Raw genomic sequence first — 26804 nt, 5'->3', positions numbered from 1 at the left:
GGTAAATGCGTCTCTTTTTTATTTCAGATTGGTTGACTATTGTGTGGTGTGCATACCTCACTAGTATTATTGTCCTACTTTAGTAACAATAACAATATACATATCTATGGAGTCCTGGTGTGTTGTGGGTTAATGCACTGGACTGCAAGGTCGGTTTGAACTACAAGGTCAGTGTTTCAAATTTACCAGCTGTTCCTTGGGAGCCTTAGATAGGGTTGCTGAGTCAGAACTGACTCGATGACACTTAACAACAACAACAATACCTATCTACTGCTTGGCTAAAAATTGAGCCATGATGATGAGTTCAGTTACAGACCTGAAGGGGCACCAGGGCCATAGTCTCAGCATTCTTCCAGTCACTTTCTGACCTGTAAGCATTTTCTTTTTTATGATTTTTTTAGTTTAGTTCTGCATTTTCTCCCACTCTACCCAGGATCTTCCAGTGTGATCCCTTTCAGAGAAGTTGGTAGTGGTAACTGCGTACCATCTTGTTTTGCTGATCTCAGGGTTGTGGTCTATTAGTCGATTGGACTAATTGTTACCAAGCATCTTCAGTTTACATCTCCCTTTCCTCTGCACAGGGATAGACCTTAGTTGTATATTAGATGACCTCTCATGGCTTTGAAGAACCCAGTTGTTACTCACCAAAGTGTAGAACATTGTGTTTGTGGACTACGTTTTGCCAGTTGACCATGGTGTCACATGAGACTATGGTTCTGAACCTGCAGGCCCAGCAACTCATTCTCTCAAGGTGTTTGGTAATGTTTAAGAAGTTTTCCTAATTTTGCCACTTGTATGTTCCACCACCTGGTATGCCACTGTGGGTTACTGCACTGAACTTCACAGTCTGTTTGAACTGCCAGGTTGGTGGTTCAAGCTCGCCAGTCGCTCCTTAGAAACCCTGTAGAGGGTCACTATAGGTCAGAACCGATTCGACTACATACTCCATCACATTTGTGGATGTTTGTGGCAAAGGTAAATGCCCATGTACAAAGATTCTGTCAAACCTTTATATATAGGTTTGTACACTTCTGAAGGCAGTGTTTCCATCTCTCTAACCCTTCCCTTAATGTGGTGCTATAGGAGAAACACTGGACTACTAACCACAAAGTCAGCAATTCAAACCCACCAGTCACTCTCAGAAATTCTGTCTATATAGGGTCTCTGTGGGTCAGAACTGATTCAACACCACACAGAAACAACAAACCTTCCTCCAAAGACTTATGTGCTCTTCTATTTATACCACGTCTAAATAGCAGTTTTAGCATCCTTGAGGGACTCAGATTGTGTTCCTTTAAAATGTTCTTTGAATTTTGTCAACAACAACAGAAAATCTGAAGGGGCAAAATCAGGACTGTTGGTTGGTGGGATAAGGTTTTCCAGAAAAATTCCCATAGGAATTGGTGACCATGTTTGTCACCGATAGGGGAAATGAGAGAAAAACAGCAATGATGCTGCAAGTTAAGCCCTATAATCTTCAGTAGATTCCTGTGAACCTGGGTGGAGACCTGGTTGGCCAGCAGTGTGGCAAGACCTGGGGACTCTTGGCCCCAGAGTCAGTGACATAGCCACAGAGGACTAGAGTGGAGAGTGACGCATCCAGCTGATAAGAAGAGAGGGCATATGCACAAGAACACCCACAGTTACAGATAATACTCACTTGACCTGGCTTCAATGACTGGATGATCAGAACTCAACTAGAAGAAGAAAGAAGAGGTAAAAAAGAGTAATTTGATACAATTTGATGAACTTGACCTACACCTATGGATGCAGTAGCTCAAAAGAGGGAACAAATCCTTATAGCAAGGATCATTCCCACCCACTCCATACACAGAGTAAACAGGGATGGGCAACTTGGACATTGGCTACTCAAAATGGGGGTGCTACAAAGGCAAGAAGTGACTGGCTTACAAGCTTTCAAGAGGGAACCTAGATCCAGAGGTCGTTGGGGGGGAAGGTAGAATCTCCACTGAGTAGTATCCAGTCTGTCTAGGCAGGGCTGATGAAATGAAATGTGGAAGGGTCTCTTGTGATACAATAGTGAATAATTGTTATCAGGACTGATTGTGAGGGTTGGAAATGTAAAGGTAGATGTTTTGTAGCAAGGAGGGGAGTGATTAACTTTTCAGTCTAGGAGCAGAGGTCCCTGGGACCATTAATGGAGAAGAGCGGAGACCAGGACCCTACCCAGAGAAGCAGTGATGCCTCAGATGGAGGCATAGATGATGACGTGGAGAGATGGAACAGCTGGGGACTTTAGACCCAGAGAGGGAGAGGGGCTGTGTGCTGACAGACTGTGGGGCAGACTTGTAGGGTATACCCTTTGGTTGGTTGATGATGCGTGGAGGGGATTGTAACCATGGCAATGAAATGATATACAATAGGATGAATGTAACACTGATGTTCTCCCATGTAAACTGTCACATAATTCACAATAAAACATTAAAAAAAAAAAAATTCCCATAGGACAGCCTTTGTGAAGAATGAGCAGCTACCTTGTCATGATGGGGGAAATTTCCTCCACAAAACTTTTATGGCCTATTCCTCACCAGTACAGTTTTCAGTTTTCTTAAAACTTGTGATTATTCTGTGTCCTGAAATAATTCCTTTGGAGTCCCAAAACACAGTCACCATAACCTTTTGAGAGGAGTTCTGCCTCGAATTTAATTGGCCCAGCTGATAGCCGCAGAAGTGACTGTTTTGATTATACCATGCTCTCTGGAACTTAACGAGTGAGATAAATCCAAAACTGGTCCCTGGTTATGATTCAGTCTATCAATTCAACTTCATTAGCGAATTCAGTTTTGCTTAAAAGATTGATGGGAGATTAGCTCTTTGAGCTAGTCTATTTTCACATAAGCTTTTGGCACCCATTGAGTCAAAGCTTACTGAGATCAATTTTATGTAAACTTTTTTCATTATCATAAACTTTAAGTGATTTGATAAGGTGTTTGCTTAAGTTGTGTTGAAAATTTGATATTAGCCCTGACCTCAAAATATTTTTTTTCAATTTTTTTAAGGCGCCCGAATTAGACTAAGATAAGTACATTACTGAAATAACTTGTCTGCAGCCATCCACTGATCACAGAGACATGTTTGAATATATATATATATATATGTTTATATATATATATTTTTTTTTTTAATAAACGTGCACGTATAAACTAGAACTTTAGTAGCAATACTTTTTTACTTACTGTCATTCATAAAAATCCTAGAATATACACTAATTCTGAGTTTCATTCCCTATAGTTTATAAATTTATCTTTCTTTTGAAAGCGTATAGTTAAATTTCAGTTTGACTTTATCAAGTAGTTATTAAGCATTAATAGAATACTATAGTGGAGACTTCGTGTTTAGAACAGTGCTGGTTTCCTGCAGTGATGGGAGTGGTCTATAGCTGTATTGTTCATAGGGTAGCTACTAGTCACATATGACACTTCAGCTCTCAACATGTGGCTTATGCAACAGAGGAGTGGAGCTTCTTTCATTTGAAAGTAAATAGCCTCATGTGGCTAGTTGCCTATTTTGGCCAGTGCAACCATACACTATATACATCCTGATTTCACAGACTTACTAGTTATGGAACTGTAGATAAGTTATTTAACCTCTGTAAAATATAAATAATATATACCATTCAGGGGTGTTCCGTTCCATATCTTAATGTTTATGAAACAGGTACAGTGCTTGGCATAAACTGAGGACTCAGTAAATATTAGCTTTTTACCTCAGTGTCAGAATCCTGATGTGGCACTGTAGGATCAGCACTGAACTGCAAACCACAAGGTCGGCAGTTCAAACCCACCAGCTGCTCCTCAGAAACCTGTTAGAGGATTACTATGTGTCAGAACCGACTCAACAGCACTTAACAACAACGACCTCAGTAGTAGGTGTTGTATGATAAGATCCACCACTCATATATCAGTTTGTTGCACTGTGGTGGCTTGTGTGGTGCTGTGGTGCTGAAAGGTATGCTGTTAGTATTTTGAATGCCAGCAGGGTCACCTATAGTGGACAGGCTTCCGCTGAGCTTCCAGACGAAGACAGACTTGGAAGAAACAGTGGCGGACTACTTTCGAATGTTTAACCACTGAAAATGTAATGAATAGCAGTGAAACACTGTCAGATAGCACCAGAGTATTGCAGCAGCAGTGGATTCCAGCATAGCAGTAATTGTGAGGAAGGCACAGGACCAGGCAGGGTTCTGTCTTTTGTACATAGGATCACTGTGGGTCAGAACTGACTTGACAACACCTAACAACAACAGTAACATGGGTTTGATAAATGGAGATGCAGAGAAGAAAAAGATGTAGTCCAAAAAGGATGCTGTTGAGTACTTGATGTGGCATTTTGAGTGAGACTTGCTAAATATTTTGACAAGTCCAAAGTTTTGATGTGGTTGGTGGACAGTCTGAGCTGAGGTTGGGCATTGTTTGTCTAGTCAGGGTGGCAGGTTTTTGTTTTTTAATTTATCAGTAAGCAGATTGGTAAGTCCATTCTCTATAGCTATAAACTACCAAAAGACATATTACCCTTCATTGTGCATCTTGTACTCGTAGAGCCTCTGTTTTTGTACTCAGAATTGTCTGGCACTGTCTCATGTTCTTCCTACCTGTTCCACATTAAAGGAAAGGCTAGTTGTGACTGAAAGCTTGTCCTTATAGTACAGTCTGTCTAAATGTCAACACCTGCAAACTACTGCTGTCATTCTACCTGATAGGAATGCAGTCAGCTGTAGATTCTGTAATTCACATTATGTAATGTGAAAATATGTAGATAATGAAAGTAAATTCATACTTAATTTCCTTCTAGGTTTATTATGTATGTGTGTGCATACACACACACACACACAAATATATATATATAAACAGCAAATTTTTGTTTTCTTGTGGAAAGAACACTCTGAAAATGGTTAGGAGATTTACGTCTAGTTCCAGTTTTACTACTGATAACCTGGATCACATTGAGAGGTCATGATTTGGTTTGAGGATCTCAGTATCTTGATAATACTTATTTAGGAGGGTAAAAGCTGGGTAGAGTAAAATTCCAAAGTAACCAAGTTTCATTGGCACCCTATCACCTGCTCTCTGGGCTTCCATCCTCCCAGGAAGCACTTCCCCCAGGTATAACAGAGATAATTTTTCCATGTTCTACTTCATTCTGGGTTTCCAGTCCTTTAATATTGTGACTGTCAGCGGAGTTAGGTTCCAGGAAAATCGCTTTGAAAATATTGAGGCCCATTATTGATTTATTCTCTCTGAGACTAAGACTAGAATTTAATAGACCCCTTGTCTGCATGTGTTTCTATAGTAAGATTTTGTCTTTTCTTTCAAACTCAGCCCTGGCAAAGCCACCTCTGGGCTCTCTTGCTCCATGAACCAGAAAATTGGGAGTGAGATCATTGCTTGTAAGAAAATATCTATATCCTTCCTCAGTTTGATATTTGATATTGGCTATATTCTGGTGTCATTTTACATCTCGTGGCCCTGGGTAAGGAGCAGAATACTATTCTACTTAGAACTGAGACAGCTCACAGTGTAAAGAGGGCCTTCAGCTTCTTCAAGTAAAGGAGAGCGACTCAAAGAGAGAGAATTAGAGGCTTTCTGCTTCTGCAAAGACTTACAGCCTTGTAAACCCTATACAGGGTCGCTATGAGTAGGACCTGAGTCACTGACACTTTAAAAGAACAACGGGCAAGACTGGGCACAGCATTTTGAACAAAGCAGATTAATGGTCACTCTCAGCTGGAGAAAACTGATGTAATGCAAAAGGAACTAACAGCCTGTACCTCTGAACCGGGTCACTGGAAACTGATCCCAGGGGGAAGGTGTTTACACTATTGTACACTGAAATTATAGCTTGAATAATTATAGTTCCCCCCATAGAATAAGGTGTTTTAATAAAATTGTTCATTTACCTGTTGTGTGCTGTACCCACAGAGAGTGTAGGTGCAGGTAACAGAGGAAGGTGCACCCTGGACAAGAGTCTCAGAACCATATGAAAAGTAATATTTCTAATTTAATTTGAGACTGGGAGTTCCAGAGAGGAATCACTCCAAGATTCTTATTTTATGATTTAGGAAAGAAAGCAGCAGAATTTCCTTTTGTCAACATTCCCCTTCCTCAGCCACTATGATTAAAGTCATTTTGGGTTTGTTTGTTATTAACTGTCACTCTTTAAATATTACCTAATTCAGCAGGACCACTGCTTTACAACTTACATATTTTGGATAATATATTGATATCAGTAGTATTATATTTAATTCATACAGTTATTCTTAAATCTATACCTTTGCACAGTTAGACCTGAACCTAACTGTTGCTCTTCAGTTCAGATTTTTTGTTAAAAGGAAAAAAGCCATTCTAGTCATTGGGTAAAATGGTGTAAATATCTTGACTGTGAAGGAAAGGTTGAAATCTTATTGAAACATACTCCGTTTATGTGCTAATATATTTCACAAACCTCGCTAGACAGATGAGATCACATAGCAATAAGAGAATTCACTGTCTTTTGCCTCCCTGGCCTGTCCCAGGACCATCGGTCAAGTTTCTTCCTAGTATTATAGTAGCCCCAAGTGACGCCTCAAATGCCTCTCAGCTCTGCCCTCACGTCTTTGGTGCTTACTCTGTGGGAAACCACTTCATGGCTAGACTTCACGGGGGCCCTATGACATACTGATGGCTGTACCAGTGTCTCCTATGTGTGAGCCTTTAAACTGCCAAAGCTATGACGCTGTGCTCTAACAAGAGCCTCCCTCCATCACCACTCTCTTGCACCATAAAGCTGTGCTTGTACTTTACATTCAAGACACCTAAAAGCCGTTCAACTCCTGCAGCTTCTTAAGGACAGAAGGAAATAGGAAACCAAGAAAATGGGGGTAGGAGCCAGTGTCTGAAGCATACATTTCCAGTAGAACCTACCTCTGCTCTAAAGGCTCAAAACCAAGCAAATGTCTCATCAAGAGCACTCACTATTTCCTGAGATATGCCTAGAAATTTTTGAGTTTTTGAGTCTTACCTAAGGTTCAATCTAGGATCCTGAGTACATTTACCTCAAGATCATAACAACAGTGGTCATTGTCAGTAGCTTACAAGGATTTCCCAACAGCAATTATGTTATGCTGTTCCACTTAAAATTTCACCTTGTTCTCTAGTAAGCAGATGCCAGAGGCTAGCTAGGCTATGACCTTGGAACAAAACAAAGTCCCAGATGTATGGAGTTGACCAAACTCTTATTACTCTTCTATGATTAAGTATCTCCCAATCTTTTTTCATATGAGGGGGCTTCAAAAGGTTTGTGAAAAAAATTAAAGGAAAATGGAATTTTTACATGAACTTTTTTATTATTATTATTTAAAGCTTTTATTGTGAAGTGAGTGGTAGTCTGCATGGCAGAACACTGGTTTTGCACTCAACCAGTCATATTTTGTTTCATTGCAATAATTACAATCCCTTACTTAACGCCATCAAAGAGCACAGCCTTCGGTATGGATTGCATCTCAATGTAAAGAAAACAAAACTCCTTACCACTGGACCTGTAAACAATATTCTTAACAACGGAGAAAAGATTGAAGTTGTCAAGGACTTCATTCTTATTGGCTCTATCAACACTTGTGGAAGCAGCAGTCAAGAAATCAAACAACTTATTACATTTGGCAAATCTGCTGCACAAGACTTTTTTAACGTGTTGGAAGAGCAAAGATGTCAACTTGAGGACTAAGGTGCGCTGGGCCCAAGTTACGGTATTTTCAGTAACCTCATATGCATGTGAAAGCTGGACACTGAATAAGGAAGACCATAAAAGAATTGATGCTTTTGAGTTAAGGTGTTGGAGGAGAATGTTGGAAAGTGCCATGGGCTGCCAAAAGAACCAACAGATCTGTGTTGGAGGAAGTGCAGCCAGAGTGCTCCTTGGTGGTCAGGATGGCCAAACTTCATCTCTCATACTTCAGACAAATTATCAGGAGGGATCAGTCTCGCTGTAGAAGGATATTATGTTTGGTAAGGTGAACTGTCAGAGAAAAAGAGGAAGACTCCCCAGCAAGATGGATTGGCCAAGTGGCAGCATCAATGGACTCAAGCGTGGCAATAGTAGTGAGGTTGGCCCAGGATCAGGCAGTGTTTCGTTCTGTGCATAAGGTCGCTGTGAGTCAGTACTGACTCGATGGCAACAACAACTTATGCCACCAGTTAACAGTATTTACCTCTGTTCCCTCTTTTTTTTCCTTTATTTTTTTTTAATGTATACAAAAAACACACAGTAATATATAATCGTTTAAATAACCATAGAGCACATTTTGCAAGCCAGCCTCCTGCCTGCCAGCACACAGCCTTTGTCTTTCCAGGAGTCTAGAGCCCTCCACTGCTCTGTCTACCCATGTCATCATATCTGCCTCCATCGCTGGTGTTGCTGCGTCTCTGGATGTTGTTGTTGTGAAGTGCCATCGAGTTGGTCCCGACCCATAGCGACCCTGAGTAGGGTTTCCAAGGAGCAGCAGGTGAGGTTAAACTGCTGACTTTGCAGTTCAAACGGCTTTGTTTTCTCTGGATAGGATCCCACATTCTCCTCATGTTCTTCTCCCTTGATGGTCCTAGGGTCCTCTGTTCCTGGAATGTAAGATTAACTACTCCCCTCTCTATGTTACAAAACTTCTGCCTTTACAGTTGTGACAATTGCTGTCAGTCATGATAACAGTTAGTTACTCACTATTGAATCAAAAGAATCCTGTCCCCATCTCCTTTCACCAGACCCATCTAGACGAGAAGAAAACTATTCAGTGAGGATTCTACCTTCCCCCTCTTGCTGTGAAACTAAACTTCCTCATGAAAACTTGTAAGCTAGCCACTTTGTGTTTTTATAGTCCCCACCCCCACCCCCCCGTCCCCCATTTTAGGTAGTCAGTTAAGTTGCCCATCCCTATCAACCCTTTGTACTGAGGTGGGGATAGGCTTGATCCTTGATAAGAAGACTCCTTCCCTCTCTTGGTCTTTTGAGCTACTACATCCATAAATAAAGGTCAAATTCATCAAATTGTAGCAATTTACACTTGCTTCCTATATCAAACTTTATCTTCACTAGTCGAGTTCTGATCATCAAGCCATCCAATCTAGGTCAAATGGGTACAATCTGTGAATTGGGGCATTCTTGTGTGCCTCCTTCATTCACTTCATATCAGCTGGATGCTTCACTCAGCTCTAGTGGCTAGTCCAGAGAGTGTGAGATGATGTCTCACTATCCTTGCTTCTAAAGAGCATTCCAGCTGTACTTCTTTTCACACAGATTTGGTTTTTGTTCTTCTGACAGTTCAGTATTCTTTTTCAATAGAATAACTCAAAGGCATCAGCTCTTCAGTATTTGTTATTCATTGTCTAGCTCTTGTATGTACCGAAGGCAATTGAAAAGACTCCTTAGTTCTCAAAGTGACATGGTTGCTTTTTAACATTATTCAAGAAGTTTGTTGCCTAAAATGAGCTACAACATAGTTAAGGACGCCTGGTGGTGCAGTGGTTAAGCAACTCAGCTGAGAACCAGAGATTTGGTGGTTCACACCCACATGCCACCCTGATGGAAGAAAGACCTAGTGATCTGCTTCCATAAAGACGTACAGCCTAGGAAACTGGAGAATTTCTACACTGTCATTTTTTTGCTGTTTTGTGCCTTGTCAATTCATATATACCCTATAGGGCAGAATAGCACTGCCACGTAGGGTTTCTTAAGCTGTAAATCTTCATGGAAGCAGGTCAACACGTCTTTCTCTTCAGAATGACTGGTAGAGTCAAACCACCAGCCGATTGGTTAGTGAGTTGCATGCACTTAACATTGCACTGTAGGGTCATTGTTGGTCAGAATCAATTTAGAAGGCATATGACAACAGCATAGTATAGATAAACTTTTAAAATTATGTTTTTATATTTACCAAGTTATTTCCCAAACCCTATGATTTAATGATTATGCTTTCATAGCTCCTTTTTAGAAACCTTAATTCTTTGAACAGTATTTCGTGGCAATATTGTATCCCATTAGTAGTCCTTTTTAATCATAACATGATTTATTTCTTGCCCCCATCAACTAGGACTGTTTTTGTTTTTATTTTCAATGCAGATGCAGAGTTTGCAGGGTGGTACAGAAGCTATCGCTAGATTGGATCAGTTAGAATCTGATTATTATGATCTGCAGCTTCAGTTGTATGAAGTACAGTTTGAAATCTTGAAGTGTGAAGAGTTACTATTGACAGCACAACTGCAAAGCATCAAAAGGCTTGTATCAGGTATGGTGTGCCTTTAGCTACATACGTCCACAAAAGATAGATTACAGAGAAAACACAAGGGGGGCTTCAAAATGATTGTGAAAAGATTCCATCACCTTTCTAATTCTGAAGTCTTGTCTAAAAGGATAGTTTTAAAAAGGTGGGTGGTTTGTGAAATCAAAACTAGTGTCTCAATAGGTGAGCAGTGCAAAAATAGGCAATTTTTATTTAGCTGCATAAAATACTTTTTTGTAAAGGTGGCTTCAGCCAGAATCTGGATTTTTCAAAGCTAAATATTTGGGGGGAAGCCAGCATTTATTGAGCATTGAGTGTGTGTAAGACACTACTAAGTACTTTGTACATATTTATCCTATGAGATGTGTTTCTAAATTATCACTATTTTACAGAGAAGGAATTAAATTCAAGAGGTAATAACTTTGCCTGATGTTACAGAACCAGCAAGTTGATTATTAGAACCCTGTTTTGTCTGCCTCCATAGGCCATGCTATTAACCACTACCCATTGTTGCTGCTTTTCTGTAACAGAAAAGAGAGATGAAGTGGTATACTATGACACTTACGAAAGCATGGAGGCCATGCTGGAGAAGGAAGAGATGGCAGCATCTGTGCATTTACAGAGAGAAGAGCTGCAGAAACTGCAGCAGAAAGCACGCCAGCTAGAAGCAAGACGTGGACGCGTTTCAGCCAAGAAAGCCTACCTCAGAAACAAAAAGGTGTGGATAAGTTAAGCATTTCTTGAATATGTACTCTCAATTTAAAATTATGTGTTTTAAAATTACTTAATCTAGTAATATAACTAGTAATTCGAACAGATTTTTTGCTAGTACTGCATATTTGTATGTAAAGTTAGGAGTTGTTGTTAAGTGCCAGTGTGTCAGTTTTGACTCCCAATGACCCTATATAGGATTTCCAAGAAGTGTCGGGTGGGTTTGAACTGCCAACCTTGCACTTAGCAAAATCATGTGTTTATCCTATAGTGTCATACCAGAACTCCAGCTTCTTAATACTTGTGCCATTATATTAAACATTCATAGTTTTTGAGAATTGCAATTGTAAACACATTGGAACAGCCAGCAGTGTTGTGCTATTTACCTCCTAAAGGTGACTCTGCTAAAAGGTTTTACTAAGGATCTTATCTAAACTGATGCTATCAAGTTGATTCCAATTTATAGTGATCTTGTATGGGGTTTCTGAGGAGTGGCTGGTGGGTTTGAACTGCCAACCTTATGATTAGCAATCCAGTGCTTATCCTACAGCGAACATAATGTTGTTACCTGGTACTTTTACATGTATATGCTGCTTAACTATTTCTCTCCTAACTACTGAATTCCTATCTCCTTTTTAATGGAAAAAGTCCAGTGATGTTCTGCAATTAAGTTATGATTCTGACCTCAGTCTTGAAGGACTTTTACACACTGAAGTTTGTTTGTTTGTTTGTTTGTTGTTTTCTCTGTTTTTTAATGATTGGTCATTTTGATACCTGAAATGGTTTTCTTACTGTGTTTTAGAAAGCTATTTTGCCTTCTAGTCCAGACATTACTAATAGGAAGTTGTTTCTAGCTGCTGTTGTTTCAGTCCTGGCTTTAAGTCTTCAACTAAACATAATGACAGTGTGGTGATGATTTGCTTAAGCTTGGATATCCAGGTAAAGTGTCCCTTGTGAGAAACCACTACAAGGTGGTTCTTCACCACATTCCAGGGCTTCTTTCCCGTTCCACAGAGAATCAAAACCCTTTGTCTGTTGAAATAGATAACACTTACACAGACAAGAAACTCAGGCATATCTCTTTCCCAGGTAAGTCATGAACTCAGGACTTCTTGCTTTTCCACAGAAGAGTTATTTGACATTCAGAGCCATGGTTTACTTCAGGAAGCAGAATTGTTAAATTTTGAGCCTTTATATAATTCTGCGTCCCTCATGTTCTTTGACACGAGGGAAATTACAACCCTTTATTATTCCAGCATTGGGCTGGATTGTATGAGCTTTCTGACCCAGCCTGTGCCACTGAGTTTAAACATAGTAGTGATTCCAGAAAGTCCCTGGCACTGTTATAGAAAAAGGTTTTAGTAGGGAATGGAAAGTAAATAAGATTTTAGAAGAACCGACTTTTTAAGAACAGTGGGTGGTGGTGTGCCATGGAGTCGGTTCCGGCTCATAGCAACCCTGCATAGGGTTTCCAAGGCTGTAAATCTTTACGGAAGCAGAAAGCCTCATCTTCTCTCCTATGGAACAGCTGGTAGTTTCAAACTGCTGACTTTGAGGTTAGCAGGCCAACTCGTAACCACTGTGCTACTAGAGCTCCTTTTTAGGAACATTAGAGGCACTATTTAATGTTACTTTTAGTTGTACAAGTATAATGCAATACCTGCATTTGAGTCTGGTTGTAATTTGTGAGCTTGGAACTCTTTAAAGGCTTTTCTGAGAACTCTATACAGTTCTTACTTATAATTGATTCATTTTAATTGAACATAGGCACAGAAAAAGGGGATCAAACAGAGAGTTCTTAGAGTTAGGAGAAATAGGAGAGAATAAAATAGAAGTGAAGAAGAAAGAAAGATGACTCAACAGAGGGAGTTTTCAGCAGTGTCAGGTGCTCCAGAGAAATGAGGAAGACAAGATATGAGGAGCTCCATATCATTGACTTACTGAGACCATTGGGCCTTAGGGTTTGAGGATGGAGAGGATTGCAGAGGGAGTGAGTACACAATTTCAAGGTCCATGTGAAGAGGAGAAAACCTACTGACCTGGGCCCATGCAGTTGTGTACTCTGGTAGCAGCAGTAAGAGCCTCGTTCAGACTGGACACTTCCCTCATTAGTAAGTAGGCATTCTTGCATAGAAATGTAATCAGTATTCTTGCAGACTATAGTAAGATTTAGAATTTCTGGTTATAGACTTTAAAAACAAAAAAGACTTGAGATTATCTTAGGACACAGTCTTCCACCCCACTTTGCCGTACCCCTCAAAAAGGCGGGGGAGAAAGTCCTAATAATTTGGTTTATGCCATTTAAGTAGTTCACATGAAAAGCCAGAGGTGATTTGGTCATTTACTTGGTATTTTGCTGTGTGTGTAATTAAGATTTAAATTAATTTCTCAAATTTGGTATGATGTCTGGAATCTTTCAAGTTTCATTTGTATTAAAGCACATTTTATGTATTTATAGGAAATTTGTATTGCAAAACACAGTGAAAAATTCCAACAACGCCTTCAGAGTGAAGATGAATATAAAACACATCACACAGTACAGCTAGTAAGTTTGGACTCTTGGAAATTTGGTACAAATTTTGTTTGTTTTTCACTTGTCGCAAAGTAGTTAAAATCTATAGAGAATGAGAAAATTGTATGCCTAGATGTTATTTAACTCTTTTTAAAATTACCTTTTTCCACTCCCATTATTGATGCACATCTTATTTTGTTAATCTGATGTAAATACATTTTCCAATAGTATTGTAATTTTTTTTCATATAATGTACCCACATAAATAACATACACACATATAACATTCATATGGGAAGCCAATGAGTTGAGGGGTTGTGTAGCTTGCCAGAAAAACATTATGCATGCATTACTTGCATAAAACTGCAGATACTTATGTTTGTGATCATTTCCTATGTAATTAAATAGTAGAGATGCTGGCATTACTATATTTCTGTATTTGCTTATATTTTTAATTTTCTATGGTGTTACACTAATACAAATTTGTCTGTGTTACCACTTAAGCTTATTGTGGCATGTGTTAACTAATGCTGACTCTTAGTTCTTATGTCTTAACCACAAAAACGTGTCCAAATTGCCCATAAATTAAGATTCATCTTATTCCTAGAAACTGGAAATGGCCAAGTTAATTAATGTACTTTTATGTTTCATTATAATTTCCATGAGTCAAAATCTGTTTTGTAAGGCTACACAGGGGGCCAGCATAACAATTGGGTGAATAAGGATGCCTGCTAATATCACAATCAATTTGTTACTGAGATTCCACACTTGGAATTTGTTATTTTTTATATGAAAATTTTGACTTCTGATGAAATGCTGATATTTTGATGAATTAAGTGACTAACTTTTTAGAATAAATACCAAGTCCTTTCCCAAAGAGTTTTATGGGGCAAAGAGCAGTAAGAATGAGGAAATTGCTGCTGCTGTTGTTGTTAAGTTCTGTCAAGTCAGATCCAACTCATGGCGACCCTGTGTAGGATTTCCAAACAGCAGCTACAGGAGTCTAGAAGGCAAATATCACCTGCCTTTCAACTTTGCTTACTACCAGCCTTCCATGGAATATGTCATTGTGGCAAGATGAGCCCATCTGGCACCTAGGTCAATAAACAGAATGTTAGCAACCATTCACAATTTACCCCCAAAGTAAATTAATTTCATTTTACAGAGTTGTTAAATGACTTCCTTAATTAAGGTCATCCAACTAGGGGGCATTTGATGTTCTAACCTAGGACTGTTTATTATTGGCTATGGAGCTCTGGTAGCGTAGTCTGGTTACGGGTCAAGCTGTTAACCTCAAGATCAACAGTTCAAAGCTACCAACTGTTCCATGGGAGAAATGTGAGGCTTTCTGCTCCCATAAAGATTTATAGCCTTGGAAACCCTATACAGGGTCATCTATGAGTCGGAACTGAATCCACAGCACTTTACCACCAACACCATCATGCTCTTAAATATGATACTGTGGTCTGCTCTGTAAAAATTTTATTTCCCCATGCAGGCTCATCAGTTCATGCCTCAGGGGTCTGAACCTTTCTCCTGTTTCCATCTGGGATCTTTCAGAGTCATACAAGGAGGCTACACAAAGTTCTAGGAAGAAGTTCATTATCTTTCAATTATATTTTTGTAACAATTTTTTGAAACCTCCTCATACTAAAATCTGACATATTTGCTAGCTGACAGACCAGCAATATGGTTATTTAGTTCATTTATGTCTTAAAGATGCAAATATTAGCATTGGGAAACTCAAACTAAGCACCCTTTAGATACCTAATGTGCTCTAAGTATGGAAAAATCCAGTCAACCGTAGAGGCACTTTACAGGCCTTAGAAAGACTCTTTGATTCTTTGGTGTTTGTGACATATGTTCAGATGTGGGAGGTGCAGGCTTAGTTCTAATTGACTACACTCTGAAAAGCATTTCCTAATCTGAGTCCTTTCCTTTTGCTGATTCAGCTGGAAAGGTTACACAATCCAGCTGTTTAAAAAGAAGAGAACTCAGGGTGAAGGCAAGGAAATGGGATATGCTCTTACTCACTATATCCTTGAGCCATTCTGAGCTTTCTTTTCTAAAGGTGAGAGTTCACATGGGAACTTTATGTCTGTTTCTAATGCAGTGCTCAAGCCAGTTTCTCTTTATTTTCTCATCAGGATACCCTTAATTTTAATATAGTAAGTTTTCTGGCATCTAGGATTATTACTGAGAGATGCTTTATTTTGTACCTGTTAACAACTGGCCTTGGAGAGCTCTTAAGACGTTCTTTTAGAGAACATACTCAAAATCAACCACAATCTGCATCTTGGTGAGGTTACATGAATTCTTTGGGTGCACAATAGGCCAACCAAAGGATAGAGATGAGACAAAGAGAACTGAAAGTCTCATGTTTCTCCCATAGAGGGCTGGTGGGCTCAAACCACCAACCTGCTTCACAGTCCAGTGCTTATCCTACAGAACCACCACAGTGAGCCCACCAGCTGCTCTATGGAAGAAAAACTCTGCTACCATGAAGATTCACAGTCCCAAATACTTAACAACCACCCACTACCAAGAGATCGAAGGTGGAACCTTATCTTTATTGTATTCAATAGTTACTTCCCTCCAGTGGATACACTGAGTACAATGACACTCTTAAAGCATTTCCAGATTTGTCAACTACAGATTAGTTGCCCATCCTTTACCCATACTGTGTAAAATACCACTACCACTTTGCATGCTCCTGCTAAGAATTCCACTTTAGTCCTTGTCACTGTTCTCGGCTTAACTTCTTACAGTGTATGTGGCTGCACAGTTTCTCAAAAAAAAAACCTGTTACATAATGGGTTAAATCTGAATTTATGGAAATAGTATCCACTATTGCTCAAACTGTCCTTTCTTGCCATAAATCCAAGTTAGATACGTGTTTTAATACTTCATTGGCTTTCTTCTCCTTACATACCAATCCCAACTATTTCCTCTTGCAGTCTTCATCTGAATTTATCATGACGCCATCCACCAAATGCTGGGCAAGTTAGAAAGTGAGTTTCTGGTACCACCTCCACAAAGTCAGGTTTCTTCCTTGGTACTTGATTTAAAAAAATATCCAAACTTGTTGCCAAAGAGTTGATTCTGACTCATGGTGGACCCTCTATGTTACAGAATAAAACTATTCCATAACATGTTATAGGTTATAGGAGTCTTGTCCAAATTTGATCTTTAGACATTTCCTTTTAATTTAATATTTTACAATCCAAGCAAGGTGATGGGTTTTTTTCCGTAATAAATGAGTATCTTGATATCTGCGTATAAGTTTTAATAACATTGTTTCAAAAATATATCCTAAACATTTCTTCACTGCTGCTTTTAGATCCTTATGAGTAATTTTAATTAGTGGCTTGCAAAAATGTTTCTCATCCATTCCTATATTTAAAAAGAAGAGATTCATTGTTCTTATAAAGAGAGACATATGATAATTGTGAAAGATTAAAGCAGTTACAGGGAGTTCTGATGAGGCACTGTAGGATAAGTACTGGACTGCTAATTACAAGTTTGGCAGTTCAAACTCACCGTCCGCCCCTTGGAAAAACCTATACAGAGTCACAAGGAGTCAGAACTGATTCGAAGATGCTCAGCAACAACAACAGAATACAGAAAAAATTATAAAGAAAGCTTAAGAAAATGCCTCAGTCTATTAGAATTTTGCCTCAACCCAAAACTTAATATGAAAAAACGTGCTGAAGTTTATTGACAAGATTTGGAAGAATATGAGTTAGCATAATTTTTAAATTGTATTTCAACCTTAGATTTATGTTATGAAAGGTTATGAAATTATTCCCCCTTTTTGTTTTAACTTTTTATTGTGAATTGAGTAAAGGTTTACAGAGCAGATCATTAGTTTTACATTCAACAAATGGTAGACTTTGCTTCGTTACAATGATTGCAGTCCCTTCTATGTACCAGCAGTTAACAATATTTATTTACCTTTATTCACGTTAACATTCTGATCTTGTCTTTGTCTCCTACTACCTTCATCTTTCCTGTACTAACCTCCCTCTTGTTGTATATTGCCTGCCATGCCACCCATGTTAATGTGTCTACCTTCTAGTTAAGGGGTACGGAATGTCTGTCCTTAGGCCAAATGATTAATAATTGATTATGTACCATGGAGTTCTGACTCATAGCAATCCTGTGTAGCGTTTCCGAGGTTGTCAATCTTTACAGGAGCAGAAGGCCTCATCTTTCTCCTGTGGGGAATAGCTGGTAGTTTCAAATTGCTGACCTTGAGATTAGGAGTCCAGCTCGTAACCACTACCCTACCCGTGATATCATTTGGTCTGACCTTGCCAAGGCAAATGCAGTCCCAGCAGTTACTGTTGTTAAATTCCATCAAGTTGGTTCTGACTCAGCAACCCTTCATAGGGTTTCCAAGGAGCAAATGGTAAGTTTGAACCTCCTAATCTTGTGGTTCAAACTGACCTTTCAGTCCAGTGCTTTCTCATACAGTGCCACACCATCACATTTGTTGTTGTTAAGTGCTGTCGAGCCCATTGTGACCCACTGTGATCCTGTGAAGGGTTTCCAAGGAGCCGCTGGTGGGTGAACTTGAACCATTGACCTTGCGGTTCAAAGCAACTTTGTAGTCTAGTGCATTAACCCACAGATTGGGGTGTGTGTGTGTGTGTGTGTGTGTGTGTGTGTGTATGTATAAGGCTAACTTCTACATACAGTACGACAAACTAACAGATGAGTGGTGGCCATTTTTTTTTCTTGTTTTTTTTTTTTAATGTTCTATTGTGAATTATGTGATAATTTACATGGGAGAACATTAGTTTTACATTCATCCTATCATATATCATTTCATTGCTATGGTTACCATCCCCTTGGTCATCAGCACACAGCCCCTCTCCCTCTCTGTGTCTAAAGACTCCAGCTGCTCCATCTCTCCATGTCATCATCTCTGCCTCCATCTCTGGCATCACTGCTTCTCTGGGTAGGGTCCTGCTCTCTGCTCTTCTCCCTTGACGGTCCTAGGGACCACTGCTCCTAGACTGCAAAGTCAACCACTCCCCTCCTTTTGTTACAAAACATCTACCTTTACATTTCCTACCCTCACAGTCAGTCCTGATAGCAATTCTAGTCAGTACTGTGGGATGACGAGGAGTCAGGGCTAACTCGACAACAACATATTGTTTGTTATGTAGTTATAATTCCCAGAGTTGTTTAATGTATTTTGTTCAAACAGATTCAGTAGCTGGTTCCAGTCTGCTTCACAAAGTTTTTCTATTCTGAGTTTCTTGGATTTGTCTCATATTTCATAAAATGTCATTATAATAAGGTACTATTTTCAGGAAGTTTCATGGTTGATATACTTTCAGAGTTCTGGCATATTTGGGGAATGTCTCTGTATATTTCTTATATACTTAAAAAAACATTTGGGCTATTTCCTCTCCCTCAGTATTTTGAAGAACGTTATTATAGTATATTGTAATATTGAATGTTGTAATGTAGAGGTCTGAGACCAGCCTCCCTGTGACTCCCTATGTACCCGTAAGAGTCTTTCTTTAACCTTAAAGTCTAATAACTTTACCCAGTGATCATTCTGCATCAGGTTTTTCTGAAACTAAATGTCCCCCATTCAAACTGAAGATTCAATACTTCCTTTATTTCAGAGAAGTTTTCTCAGGTAATTAACTTTAGAATACTTTTTTTCTGAACCATCTGTTATGATCTCTGTTTAAACAATACCAGTAATATCCACATCAGATTCTTAGACTGATGTTATCGCCTAGCTAATTAAGTACTGTTGCTCTTCTTTTCCATTTCATTTTGTGTGGTTTCAAGCATAACCTATTTTAGGCCTATCTTCTATGTAGCATCCATGTATCAGTCCCAGCCACCCATCTCCCCCCCCCCGCCATGAAAGATGCCTAAATATGCCATATCTTACTGTTTCACATCTTGAAATGGTGGCAGAGAAGCTGGGGCAATCTATATGTTAACCTGAGATTGTTGTTCTAAACAACTTGTTCACTATTTAGAACATTTGTCCGCATGTGGTTCACAGGTGATTCACAGAAAAGCCCTCACAGCACAGTTTGATTGTGTTGGTATTTGAAATCATTGCATACCTTCCTTTCTTCAACCCACTGACAACCTGCAGATTCCCTTTGATAGAGAAGAGATAATGAACATGAAGATATTTTTGTATTGTTTCTCCTCCTTCAGTTACACCCAACCTGTGGCTTGGCATCAGATATTTACCAGAAAAGTCTTAGTTTCTCCTAATGCCTGCTCTTGTGCCCCAGTTTTATCACTGATCAAAGTGGGTAGATATTCAGGACTCGGATGACATTTAATTTTTAGAGGAATCTTTTTATATCAGAGATTTAAAGATGGCTCCTAGGACATGTCTTCAATTTTGTGAAAACTTCTTTGAATTTGCCATACTTTGTGGCTTAGGGTTGACATCATGTTCTTGTTTTATTCAAAGATGACATTTTCTTCTAGAATGTTCATACTTTGTGTGCCAAGGAAGAAGAACATAGTCAAAACTGTGTATATTCTATAATCATTCATTCAAAAGTTCTCTGCCCATATTTTATGGACATTCAAAGAAATCATTATCTTTAAAGCAGTTCACCTAAATGACCAGAATTATAGTATTATTGCCATGGGAACATTGTTCATTTTATTAATGTATTTCTTACCTTGTGCCTCTCTATTACTTTGGGTACAAACTAATGTATTTCAACTCTGTTAGAAGGATTTAAAATTTTATGTTAGTATATGGGGCAGTCTTGTGCCCATATGTGCAATTTATTATGTTGTTAAAAAACATTTTATTTTTAAAAAAATAGCCTATCTATCACACATTAAGTCCCCAGGACTTCTTTTCCATCCTTCTTCTCATTTCTAAGGGATGAGAGAAAAATAGGAGACCTCTTTTTCCACTTCCTAGATTTTGATATAATCCATGGCAAATGTAGCAGTAACTCTCATATGAAATTATACTGTCCAAGGAAATGCTGGGGGATGGGGCAGAAGAGGAGAGCAGTTTCAGGATAAAAGAATAATAGATTAAAGTAGAAAAGGGCAGTAGACGGATGGAAGAGAGCCAAGTTAGTGATGCACTTGAGGCCACCCTCATCACCATATAAAATGATCTGGGGTACCTAGCTAGGAAACTTCTTATTCAGTTAACTTAGATTTATTCTGCCAAGGAAGATTTTTAGTAGTTTTCAGGCAATTCAACAATATGGGACAGTTTAAAATAGCTGTAAGTTACTGAGTGTGACACTGAACCAGATGATTCATGGTTAATGCTGAAAGTAATATGTTTTCAAACTGCTGGGTATATTGGATGAAGTAATATTATTATATCTAAATTACTAACCAAATGGATGCGGGTTTTCTGTTAACCATTGGTGTTAGTAAAATATAGCTGCTTAAAAACATGTTATGCTCAAATTGTTTAAACTAGAATCCCAAAGATAAAACATTTTTTAGTTCAGAGAAGATGTCATTTTCTTTTATAGGATTGCAGCTTAAATTGGGAGTAAATGCAGAAAAACGCAACAATTAATTTCATTAGTTTCAGTTTGAATTTCAAAATGATGATTTCTATTAAAAACTTGTAGTTTCTTGCTGTAAAAAATTTTGCTTAATTTATTCACTGGAGTCATTCAATTTACATATTGGGAGAATGCTCCTCTTTTTTTCTATTAAATATGTTAAAAGTTAATGGAATGCATCATAATGGAATCACCCCTAATTTTTTTACCAGAAGAGAGAAAAATTACAAGATGAAGAAGAACGAAAAAGTGCCTGGGTTAGCCAAGAAAGACAGAAAACACTGGACAGACTTCGAACGTTTAAACAGGTAATTAAAAAATGGTCAGTTTGCTGTTTTTGTTGCTTTTTAAATAGAACTTAGTTTCTTAGTGCCTCTATAACAGACATACCACAAGTGTTTTTAATGAACAGAAATTTATTTTCTCTCACAGTTAGGAGTTTGGAAGTCTAAAATCAGGTCACTGGCTTTAAGGGGAAAAGTCTTTTCTCAGTTCACTAGCATTCTTCTTGGTGTTCCTTCAAGACCTCCAAGTGGCATCTAGTTTTCCTCCACTTTTACTTACTTGTCTCTGCTTCATCTGTTCTTTTGATATTTCAAAAGGAATTGCATAATTGGCCCTAGTAAACATAACGTAGAACACTCTACCCAGCATCATAACAATGTACATTAGATCATATCTTAGGACAGACCATATGCTATGACACAAAACAAATTTTACCAAATTTAAAAAGATTGAAATCATACAAAGCATCTTTTCCGAACATAACGATATGAAGCTAGAAATCAATAGGAAAAATAAATAAATACATGGAAACTAAACAAATCTATTAAGTCATAGAAGAAATCAAAAGTTAAAAAGTCCTAGAATCAAACAAAAATGAAAACAGCATCTCAAAACCTTTAGAACACAGTAAATGTAGTACTCACAGAAATTTATAGAAATAAGTACCTACATTAAAGAGGAGCAATCCAAAACCATTAACTTAACACAATAGAAAAGGAAGAGTAAAAGAAGCCAAGAACTACTAGAATAAAGGAAACATCAGCAAAAATCATAAAGTAGGAAAATACAATAGAAATAATCAACAAAACCAGAAGTTGGTTCTTTTAAAAGAATCGATAAAATAGACAAGCCACTGGCTAGATTGACCAAAAAAAAAACACCAGAAGAGGCAAATAACTAAATTCAGAAATTGGTGATTTCATAACCAATCCACCTGAAATAAAGAAGATCATAACTGATTACTATGAAGCAGTATATTCCATCAAATTTGAAAACATAGATGAAATGGACAAATTTCTAGCAATGCACAAACTACTCATACCAACACAAACAGATGTAGAAAATTTAAGCACCCATTACAAAAGAAGAGCTTGAAGATGTCCTTTAAAAAAAAAAAAAAACGCAAATACCAGCCAACAGAAGAAGGCCCATGTGCAGAAGAAAGAAGAGTGATGAAAACTGACGACAATTGGAATTCGTTAGGCCATGACCCTGAGACCAGAAGAACTACATGGTACCTGTCGGCTACCATTACCAACTACTCCTGCTCTGAAAGGGATTACATTGGAAGGTCCAAATAGAGTGGGAAACATTGTGGAACAAAACTCAAAATTACAAAATGGAAAAAAAGAATAGACTGGACTTACAGGTCAGAAAGAGACTGGAGAAACCTGAGACTGTTGCCCTCAAGGTCCTTCAGTTCAGCATGTTTTTTTCCTTTTGATTTTCTTACTCCACGTCTCTGACCACTTCATTACATTTTACTTTGTCTTCTTAAGCTGTCCATAGATGGCTAGTTTTAATTTCTCTGTCTTGTATTACTGCTCTATGACTTCCCATACAGTGTTGAATAAGAGTAGTGATAAAGGGCATTCCAGTTTCATTCTCATTTTCAAAGGGCAGACTACTCTTCAGAAAACTATGAGTGAGTAGGAATTGATTCATCGGCACTTAACAACAACTAATGGTACTGGTATGAAAAAAGCTATGTGTTTTTTACATTGTTTTATATATTAGATTGCTTTTTCTTTCCATATTGAATTCGTAATTTTACTTATTAAGAAATTTTACCATGTGTTAATTTTGAACAGTTCACTTTTTTACTACGTAAGAATGAACAAGGCCTTAATGAAAGATTTGATGAAAAATAAATGATAAAAGGATTGGTGATAAGTTTAACTTTTGATTTTTTTTTTTAGAGGTATCCTGGACAAGTTATACTTAAATCCACCCGATTGAGAATGGCTCATGCAAGAAGAAAAAGCACAGCAAGTCCAGTACCCTGCGAAGGTCGGTGTGACTCTCTACCAGGGTCACTACAGGTAGAAGAGAAAGCTGACGAGGTGGAGGAAAGAAAAGGCAGTCTTGGGTCATCACAGACAACAGAACCCCAGAGCCTTGCGCAACTTGAAGATACTTCATTAGCACAACTTGAAGCCACTTCATTACCTCTCAGTGGTGTTACCTCGGAACTGCCTCCCACTGTATCTCTTCCACTTTTGACTAATAATGACCTTGAACTAGGTTCTCTTACCATAGATTCACTCACACCACCTCTTCCTTCAACACCACCTCCACCACCACCACCACCACCTCCTCCCCCTCCCCCTCCTCCACCGCCACCCCCTCTGCCTGTTGCTAAGGACAGCACCCCAGAGACACTGGAGAAAGGTCTGCCTAGAATGGAGGGGAACGAGAAGAAGATCCCGAAGTCTGCCAGTGCCCCCTCAGCACACCTCTTTGATAGCAGCCAGCTGGTCAGTGCCAGGAAGAAGCTAAAAAAGACTGCTGAGGGTTTGCAGAGGAGGAGAGGTAATTTTTTTTTTTTAATATTTTCAAAATTAATTGGTTATATAAATTGAAGTATATTCAAAGGACTTAATATTTCATAGGACCGTCCAAAGCATAAAACATCTAATTTTATTTTAGCATTATTTGATCGCATACAAACAGTTTTTAAATGTTTCAACAGAGGAAAATTCTTACCATGCACATCAACAGACATTATCTTGAACTGTCATCAGGCATTTTACAAAAATGTGTTTTATGATCTGTTTGGTAATGCATAGCGGTAACCCCCTTTTTGGCTTTTTGGCAGAAAAAATTTCTGGTTTTAAACCTGGAAAATAAAAAAGTTACATTAGAAAGGATAATTCATCTGGTCAGGTCTGTGGCATTAGAAAGACACTGGCAAGACCATGTAACACTTGATGGAACATTTGTTGAAGACTTGTTCTGTAGAAAGAGGCAAAGAAGACTAGGACATGATGTGTGCAATTTAGTCATGTCCAATAGAGCTCACTAAAGCTGTTTGCTTTAAAAAGACTTATTCTGCAACTTTCAGTTTGCATGGGAAAAACATATATTCACATGTTGAGTCAGTTCCGACTCATAGAGAACCCTGTACGGGGTCTCCTAGGAGTTCGCATCCAGTGCATATCCTGCAGTGCCAAACAAGTCCTGTATTCAGATATAGAATAACTAAATGAAAAAAGATAGTATGTTCACCAAAATTTAACTTTTTAAATGTGTAACCCAATCACTGTCTGAATTAGGAGATTGGACTGGTAATGAAAATCCTTCAGAATCTCAGCCCTGGCTTTACTAAGACCACTTCTAGCTTCCAAGCAGCTCACTTCTCAATGGGAAATAAGAGGAATACCTGCAATGACAGACATGGAATTTCTTTCTTTCTTTTTTTTTTTTTTTTTAAGTTTTTATTGTGAGGTTTACATAGGAGAACATCAGCTTTACACTCATCCTATTATATTTCGTTTCATTGCAGTGATTACAATCCCCTCCATGCATCATCAAATAACCCCAAAGGGTACATACACCACACAGACCCTTCTCCCTCCCTGAGTCCTGTGTCCCCAGCCACTCCATCTGGCCACGTCATTGTCTCTGTCTCCATCCCTAGCATCACTGACTCTCTGGGTAGGGTCCCACTCAGCGTTCTTCTCACTTGATGGTCCCAGGGACTTCTGCTCCTGGGCTGCAAAATCAGTCACCCTTCCTTTTGTCAAAAAACAATTACCTCTATATTTCCTACCCTCCCAGTCAGTCATGGTGGCAATTACTCACTATTGTACCACTAGACAAGAGTTTTACCCCATTTCCTTTTACCAGCCCCATCCCAACAGATTGGAAATCATTCAGTGGTGATCCACCTTCTCTTGCCCCATCTAGAACTAGGCTCCCTCTTGAAAGCTTGTAAGCCAGTCACTTCTTGCCTTTTGGGCTCCCCCAGCCTGGGTAGCCAATGTCTAAATTGCCCATCCCTGTCAATCCCGAGGGAGTGGGAGTGATCCTTGCTATAAAGATTTGTTCCTTTTTTGGAGCTACTACATCCACAAGTATAGGTAAAGTTCATCAAATTGTAGTGGGTCACTCTTTTCTTTTTTTTGCCCCCTCTTCTTTCTTCTAGGCAAGTTCTGATCATCCAGCCATTGAAGCCAGGTCAAGTGGGTACTGTCTGCAAGCCTGGGTGTTCTTGTGTATCTCCCTTAATTCACATCAGGTGGATACTTCACTCACCACTCTAGTCATCTGTGGCCATGTCACTGCCTCTGGGCCCAGGAGTCCCCAGGTCTTGCCGTACTGCTGTTCATCCAGGACTCCACCTGGGTTCACGGGGGTCTATTGAATGTGTTTGGGCTTAGGTTGCAACTTCATTACTGTTTTTCCCCCCTCTTATCGGTGACCAATGTGGTTACCAGACAGACCACATGCCTGCTCATGTATTCCCCTTGAGTCTGTCCTGGAAGGAGGTTTGCTCTGAAGAGTTCCAACCACTTTCTTTGATGACTCCCAGGCAAAGAGCTTACTTGTTCTTGTAGTAATCAGTCAGACTGCCGTTATTGTTTTGGATTTTTCCTGCTGGTCTTCCACAAAGTATCTTCTGTTTTTCTAGCTGCTCCAGGCTGGTCCACTAATTTTTCCAGTGGAAAATTTCTATCTCAGTTGCTTCTGGATTCCACCTATGGTCTTATGCATTGTAAAGGCTCCACAGGAAGCCTCTTTCACTGGGCAACTTCTGGCCCCCTTTAAAGTACTCCAATCAGTTGTAGGTTGAAGACTAACTTACAAGATTTCTGTAATGATGATTTTGGCTATTCCTTTCACCCCTACTGTCCTCTACTCATTGTTCTTTTGATTTGCATCTCTCTAGTGTCATCACTCGTCTGTCAGTTTGTCATTACTGTGGTGGCTTGTGAGTTGCTGTGATTCTGAAAGCTATGCTACCAGAATTTTAAATACCAGAAGGGTCACCCATGGTGGACAGGTTCAGATGAGCTCCAGAGGAAGACAGACTAGGAAGGAAGCAGGAATGACGAACCACTTCCGAATATTTAGTCACGGAAAACTTTTTAAATAGCAGAGAAACAGTGTCAGATATAGTGCTGGAAAATTAGCCCCTGAGGTTGGAAGACACTCAAAAAGCGACTGGGAAAGAGCTGCCTCCTCAAAGTAGAGTTGACCGTGATGACACGAATGGAGTAAAGCCCATGGGAGAAAAGCATGCGGGACCTTCATTTGCTGATGGAGCACAACTCAAAATGAAGAAAAACAGCTGTAAACATCCATTGAAAATCAGAACATGAAATGTACGAAGTATGAATCTGGGAGAATTGAAAATTGTCAAAAATGAAATGGAATGCATAAACATCTATATCTTAGGCATTAGTGACCTGAAATAGATGGGTATTGGCCATTTTGAATCTGATGACCACATGGTTTACTATGCTGGAAATGACAAATTGAAGAGGAAT

General features: G+C 38.9%; 1 protein-coding gene across 1 annotated transcript in view; it reads left to right on the top strand.

Annotated features, from left to right (window-relative positions):
• Nucleotides 1-26804, top strand: part of JMY (junction mediating and regulatory protein, p53 cofactor) — a 138876-nt gene that overhangs the window by 100917 nt on the left and 11155 nt on the right. The window contains exons 5-9 of the mRNA XM_006875187.1: nucleotides 10102-10267; nucleotides 10792-10979; nucleotides 13431-13517; nucleotides 21240-21335; nucleotides 23232-23844. Of these exons, the coding sequence (XP_006875249.1) occupies nucleotides 10102-10267; nucleotides 10792-10979; nucleotides 13431-13517; nucleotides 21240-21335; nucleotides 23232-23844 (1150 nt within the window). The remainder of the gene's footprint in view (nucleotides 1-10101; nucleotides 10268-10791; nucleotides 10980-13430; nucleotides 13518-21239; nucleotides 21336-23231; nucleotides 23845-26804) is intronic.

The sequence above is a fragment of the Chrysochloris asiatica genome, unplaced genomic scaffold, assembly GCF_000296735.1.
Source record: "Chrysochloris asiatica unplaced genomic scaffold, ChrAsi1.0 scaffold00313, whole genome shotgun sequence".
In the NCBI taxonomy this organism is placed as follows: Eukaryota; Metazoa; Chordata; class Mammalia; order Afrosoricida; family Chrysochloridae; genus Chrysochloris; species Chrysochloris asiatica.
This window is presented reverse-complemented; position numbering and strand designations above follow the sequence as displayed.